The sequence below is a fragment of the Cupressus sempervirens genome, chromosome 5 (assembly GCF_028749045.1).
Source record: "Cupressus sempervirens isolate cs-2001-9-10 chromosome 5, ASM2874904v1, whole genome shotgun sequence".
Lineage (NCBI taxonomy): Eukaryota > Viridiplantae > Streptophyta > Pinopsida > Cupressales > Cupressaceae > Cupressus > Cupressus sempervirens.
Genome location: NC_143122.1, coordinates 918,057,684 through 918,064,915, shown reverse-complemented (window position 1 = coordinate 918,064,915; position 7,232 = coordinate 918,057,684). Strand labels below are relative to the sequence as shown.

The 7,232-nt window shown below is 30.2% G+C and overlaps 1 protein-coding gene across 1 annotated transcript in view; it reads right to left on the bottom strand.

The window, feature by feature from the left end:
- The window catches only part of LOC149558905 (L-type lectin-domain containing receptor kinase IX.1-like), a 17,393-nt gene extending 11,485 nt beyond the window's left edge, over window positions 1-5,908 (bottom strand). Inside the window, exon 1 of the mRNA XM_089831101.1 lies at window positions 5,750-5,908. Within this exon, the coding sequence (XP_089687227.1) occupies window positions 5,750-5,908 (159 nt within the window). The remainder of the gene's footprint in view (window positions 1-5,749) is intronic.
- Window positions 5,909-7,232: the final 1,324 nt, after the last annotated feature.

Below are 7,232 nucleotides of genomic sequence, written 5' to 3'. Positions count from 1 at the left end.
CAAATAAATCTAGTAGATTTTTTTCTTCGCTGCCAATGTCTTCAAGTCATCAAGGAAATGTGAAATTTTCACTGAGAATCTGGATGGTCTCCACAGCATCTCCTTGTTGGGTTCAGAAAATGATATTACAATGGAATATGTGAGATTATTGAAATATCTATTTTAATTTCACTGGATATACCATTGTAAAAGGCGATCTACAACCATTATCTTTAAATATTACATTGCTAAAATGGATTCATGCCAATGGTCTTTTGTACCATTTGAGTGGTGAATGGAACATCTTGTTATTTTTTGTCTGAGTAGTAGAAATATTCCAAGCAATACAGTAAAAAAAATTGGAACAATTTTTGTGTCAAAATTAGGCATGTAAGGTAACATTTCATGTGCTTTCCTACAATTTCCTAAATTTTTTATTGCTTCTATCTCTATGAATCTAAGAAATTATCTTTTTATATAGAGCTATGAGGGAGCAATTTATACAGTACTAGGTTTTCAAGCCCTAACAAAAATAAAAGTAAAAACGTTTGAAACATATTATTAGTTTTTTCTTTTTATGATAAGTCATAAATCTTTACATTAAACCCATCATTAACCTAATACCTTTTATAGTTTCTAACTTGATATGAACACATTACAAGCGCATCGAAGCCCCTCTTCATGTGGCCAAATAGGACCTTCGAGTCACCTACGTTGATCGCTTTCATTCTGTATTAGAGATTGAAAATGTTGATTTTATTTTTAGATATCATCAACATTGTAATTTTTAGCAACTAATTGTTCAAACCATATGCAATGATTGTGCCTGATTATTGATCTCCTATTCGTTTCAAAGTGGTTATCATCAAAGAATAAAAAACAAAGAAAGAAGGAAATATTCCCTGGAAAAAAATCATTTCGAAATCCAAAGAACCAAAAATAAACCAGGTATATTATTCATGATAGAGCATAAATTTTTACACAAGAATAAACTATATGGCCATGTGGGACCAGAGCAATTATTTTTATGAGAGCTGAGTACTATATATGTTTTTTTCACTTTAGGAACAAAAAGCTCTGCAATTTTTTTCTTTGGGCAACGCTCTCATGAAATATAAAACAAAACTTTGAGAACTCAATTCAAAAAGATTCACTGAGTGCTCTCAAGTGTAGTTTTGACTTTGTATTCACAAGTAAATTTTGCAAAGTTTCTAGAATAAAAGATACGTTGGGTTCAATTTAGCAATTAGATTGACAAATAATTAAGTGAACTGATTCCTGTTGATCTCTTGCAGAGAAAAATTTGACTGATATAAGTCATCCAGTGATGAATGTTGACTTTAGTGGAAAAATGGCTTGCAAGAAATGAATCTCAAGTTAGACCAGAAACAAAATTAGCTCAATTACCAATAAAATCTATCCATGAAAACATTTTTCAAGCTACAAAATAAGAGGGAAAATCTGAAACAATATTGATGCGCTGATTGCATCAGCCTCAATCTAGAAACACATAAATGTGGAGAATATGACAGAAAATTTGGTGTTAGAACGCCTCATAATTCTGATACAAAATGGATAAAGGATGATGTTGGAACAAATTTATTTAATAATCACTAAATGTATGAGCTAGAGAAATCCAGCTAAATCTTTTAGTATTAATTTTTATTTAATGCAGTCAATGAAGCCATTATAGATACACTATAAGATAAATATATAGTAAACTTCTCAAACATATGTCATTGCCTCACAAGTGTCATTTTAATTTTTCTCTATTTAAACATTTTAAATGAACTAATTTTCTCATTGCCTTTTCCCTTGGCTTCCAATTGGACTGCAGATAAATACTAATATTTGAATTATTTAAATAAATTTTAATAATGTAACTTTAGCTTATTATCAACAAGCAATAAAATTGTTAAATTTCATTGGCCGGTTGAAAAAGAGTTTGGATTAAGCAAAAACACTAGTATCAAGAGTTTGGATTAAGCAAAAACACTAGTATCAAGAGTTTGGATTAAGTAAAAACACTAGTATCCCAGCTTCGAGAGGAAATAATAATTGTAAGGTAAGTGTTCCTTCAATCACAAATTTATGTTCTTTAATGTTTCATTTCATACCCATGAATTTACACATGGTTTATTAATTATTAAATCACATGATATATATTTATATAAACATAAACAAACAAGATTAATTTAGTTTGGTCTTTATTATTGTATTTGATCTAGGCAATACATTATTCAATCAGGTAGTCCTAGTTTCAGCAAATCAAATGTAATTATTTTTGTTTTATTTTCATTTTTCATTTGTCTAATGTTTAAATGTGAAATTTTAAGTTTTAAAATTATTAAAAGTATTTTATGTTAATTTATTTGGTTCATTTATATTGGATCTTATAGGAGCCAATTTGAAGGAAGCACTACTCATATTGTACACAAATATTTTAGGATGCACATATATATTAAAATATCAACCATATAAGGGCAGGGGCCCTAGCTTGGTTGGCTAAATCTTCCCTATTGCAGGGGGTTGGTCACGGGTTCTAGTCTCCCCTATGGGTGTGTCGCGCCAGCACTATCGGTCACGTTAAAAAGTTTACCAGGTGCACTACAATTTATAGGGGGGTCGTGTTGCACCGATTCTTGCAGTCTAAAAAAATATATATATATATCAACCATATAAAACATGTTTAATAAATTCTCAATTTAATTAAAAGATTTATACACTAAAATACAATTAAGTGTAATAGAAACTAATGTTTTGAAAAGGACTTGAGATGTATAATTTGTATGAATTCAACTTATTATAACTACATGCTTAGTTTTCAAGAATAGAAACTTCAAATCTAGTTCCTCCTCATTTTGAGGGTTACCTACTAAGTTTATCCACCTTAGCAGTTTATAAAAGACTTACCAACTATAGACTTTTATTCTAATCTTTTAAAGCATAATGATTGAATAGTGGAGCTATATAACAAGTTGGCTACTATTATTAGTAATTCAAGGTTTTTAATTGAGATTTTGAATTAAAGGTTGTAAGGTGTTAAAATTTCAATGTTATGATTTCATATGATAGTAATAGTGACAAATGCAAATCTTCCAATTTTTTTGATTGGTTTGTTTCAATTCAATATTTAAAAGTATTTTTTAATGTAAAAATTGATAAATAATTTTATTTTTATTAATATTATTTATAACTTCTTTTCATTTTTAGTTCATTTATCTTTATGTGGGTTAAATCTTTAAGTAAGAAAGTTGATTCTATAAAAAAAAATTGTTACTTTCTTTTAATATTTAATTTTTTTCAACAAGACTATTAAATTGACAATGACAATTTGATGAAAAGAGGACATGCTATGGCAAGTAAACTACTATATCTTTGTATATCAAAAGTACAAGTTTTGTACACATATAGTAGATATCAAGAAAGCTATAATCCTTGAGAACTTCTCTCTAGACAATTTAATTCCATGTGGGTTTTGAAACCTATACCTTGAAATCTCATTATTTTAATCCAATTCATTTTTGCAAAAAGATTTTAGCATAGTAAAAATTTTAGACTAACTTAATTTAGACTTTGTACTTGATACTTCTAACACATTCTACAATTAAAATTTATAAATTAAAATTTTAAAAAAATTATAATAAAAATAGTGTAAAAACTATGTAAGGATGAAAACTAAAAATTCATTACTTTCTTTTAATATTTAATTATTTTCAACAAGAATATTAAAATGACAATAGCAATTTGACCAAAAGAGCACATGTTGTGCCAAGTAAACTACTATACCTTTGTATATCAAAACTAGAAGTTTTGTACAATTGTAGCAGATATCAAGAAAACTATAATCCTTGAGTACTTCTCTCTACACAATTAACTTCTGTTTGAAGTTTTCAAACCTACACCTTGAAATCTCATTATTTTAATTAAATTCATTTTTGCACAAAGATTTTACCGTATTCAAAATTTGAGAATAACTCAATTTAGACTTTCTACTTGATACTTCCAACACATTCTAAAACTAAAATTTATAAATTAAATTTCAAAAAATTATAACCAAAATAGTGAAAAAACTATCTATGGACCTAAATGATTTTAATTAATATTTTCTATATCAACCAATCAAATGCAATTATTTTTGTTTGTATCATTCAAATATTTGTATTACTCTAAAAAAAATTCTTTTACTATTCTAGTTAATTAAACAATGTGACAAATACAAGCCACTATATGACACTTGTTAGTTGTTGTTCTTAACTCGAGACTAGTTTTTTTTTTTTTTTTGCATATTGTGTATTAGATTTTAATTTTTATTTTTAAATGAAGCAAATTAATAGCAAAATAAATAATTGTTCTTTACATTTATATGAATATATTATTTTAAACTAATTATTTTAAATTTAAAAAGTTTAAGAAATATATTCCTTACCAAACAAAAATGAGATGAAATAAAAAATTATATTGTTTGATTTAGTTCAGATTATAAGAACTGATATCACATGGTGCATACTCTTATTAGATCCATGATTTTTCATTCCTCAACTTCTTTTGTTCCATTTCCATATCTATTTCTCTATTATTTACACTAGAGGAAAATGAGATTATAATCTACAAAAGTCTCCACAAACACAATCTCTATTATACAAATATGTCACAAGAATTGTAGAGATTGGTAACACAATTTTGTAAAATTTAATAAACTTAATACTTTACAAACTACTACGAATTGTAAAATTTAATTAATAAAAAATAAATTAGTTATAATTGAACTTAGTAACACATTTTAAAAAATAAAGTAATAACAAAAATATGCATTGAGTAATCAATAATTATTTAAAATAAAAAAATCTTATTACAAATAACAAGAATATTTTAATATCAAAATATTATTTTTTTGTAATTTGTTTTTTTTTTAAATTTTAAATGTTAGAATTTATCTTTTATTTATTTTACTATACAATATTATTATAGTTCTATTTATTACATATTTGATAGTTTTCATGAATATATTTTACTTATCTATTTCTACATATTACTTCTTAATTTATTTTTCCCTCTGCCTTATTATCTTGTTTTTATCTATCTATTTTCTTCGCTCTCCCTCTTTTTCATTGACATATACATATGTATTTCTCTATCTCTCTTCAACTTCTCTCTCTTCTCCTCTCTTTTAAAAATTAATCTTGATTATCTTGTAATGTAAAAGTTTTATTTCAATCTTTATAATAGCATATTAGCATGTGAATTTTTTAATTATTTGTAATGCTAATAAATCAACAATAGCTTTTGGGAAAGCATCGTTGTGACAACTATATGTTGTTATAGCTGAATTTTTAGCATTTGATCGTGTGGCAATTTTGTAAGATCAAGTGTTGTCAAAAAAAGGTGTACATGCATCTCATATTCGAAATCTGCTTAGGAGCCTCTTGCATAATTGAACTAGGTAAAACTTTTGCATATATACTGAAGAAATGACAAGAAAGAAAGCCAATATAAATTATAAAACAAAATTAATTATGTTTTTTATTTTTTCCAAACACAGATTTATAACATGAAATTTCCATTCTAGATTCCCACTTCAATTTGATATAGTCTAAATTGACAAGGCTAGTCGTGAAATATAGAGGACTCGACGACAGATTTTGTAATTTGTTTTTTTTTCAATTTTAAATGTTAGAATTTATCTTTTATTTATTTTACTATACAATATTATTATAGTTCTATTTATTACAGATTTTCACAACCAGTTGTAGTCGCGAGTAAAAAAAACCGTCGACCTGACGACTGGTGAACTTGACGACACCCCGGAAAGAAGCACCACAGAGCTCGACAAGCCTGAACTCATTATAACCGGAGTACACTGGCTGCACACAGCTAGCGGCAAATCCGAAGGAACGTATGGCAGTCCAACTTCACTTCTAATTACCATTATCACCTCTCTCATTTTGGGTGCACAACAGCCCCACAACAATCAGCCACTCCACATCTACCCCGCATTGAAATTTCCACCAAGTTTCTCATCTGCTGCATCCAGTGCCTTTGCCTTTCCATTTAAATTCCAAACACACTCTACCAGTCTGCAATTGTACTATTCTTCAAGGCTGTGATCAACCTGCCACCTTCCGCACGCGATTTCCTGAGTAACCGCCCCAAAGCTGTACACGTCAGCTTCTAGACTGGTCTTCCCCGTTATATAGCACTCTGGAGCTACATAACCCCTCGTGCCAGCCACCACGGTCGTATGGGAAGCTGCCTGATCACGCTCAATTAATCTTGCCAAACCAAAATCTCCCACCTTGGCATTAAAATCGGAATCGAACATTACGTTGCTTGCCTTTATGTCTCGATGGACGACACGCTGGTCCCATTCTTCATGTAGATAAACGAGAGCAGACGCTATATCACAGGCGACACTGTATCTTTGGTCCCACTGCAGAGTATTCTTCTCCTTCCAAAAAATGTGTCTATCCAGACTCCCATTTGGCAAATATTCATAGACAAGAAGTAATTCTCCCTTTTGATGGCACCATCCTAAAAGCCACACAAGTTTACGGTGTCTCAGCCTGCTGATCGTTTGAATTTCAGAAACATACTCCTTTCTTCCTTGTCTCAAACCTTGCGCTATTCGTTTGACAGCCACCACCTCTCCGGTGCAGGGCAGGATGCCTTTGTAAATGCTGCCGAAGCCTCCATGCCCAAGCTTTTCTTTCTCGCAAAAATTTCATGTTGCGGTACTAAGATCGACATAGGAAAAGCTTCGGGGGCCACGAGGACAGCATTCGTCAAGCTCTAGATCACTCTCTTCCCTCACCTCGCCTCCTCTTTTGCTTTTTCAGAAATACTGCGACCACCTAACTATTATATAGCCACATAAGACAACGACAACGAACAACAGACATATCAAAAAAACTTGGACAATAAATCTTCTTTTATCGTGATTTGTAGTTCCATCCACAGCAGCTCGGACTTCCCACGAATGGTTAGAAGAAAAATTCCAAAGTCTCACCACGTGTCTCAGTGAAGTGTCCTGTGGAAGCCGACAAGCCAACCTTGATGTTTTCTGGTAGATAGTCGCGCAGACCTATTATACAATTAAACAGAGGGCTTTTGGATTTATAAGAAACATTGGTGTTGTTTGGATTACAAGAGAGAAAGACACGCAAACTCTTTTCTACACCATCATAATCCACCCAGGCATCCCATGGTTTACCGTTAAATAGATACAGGTAGCAAGAGGTATTGAATAGTCTGGG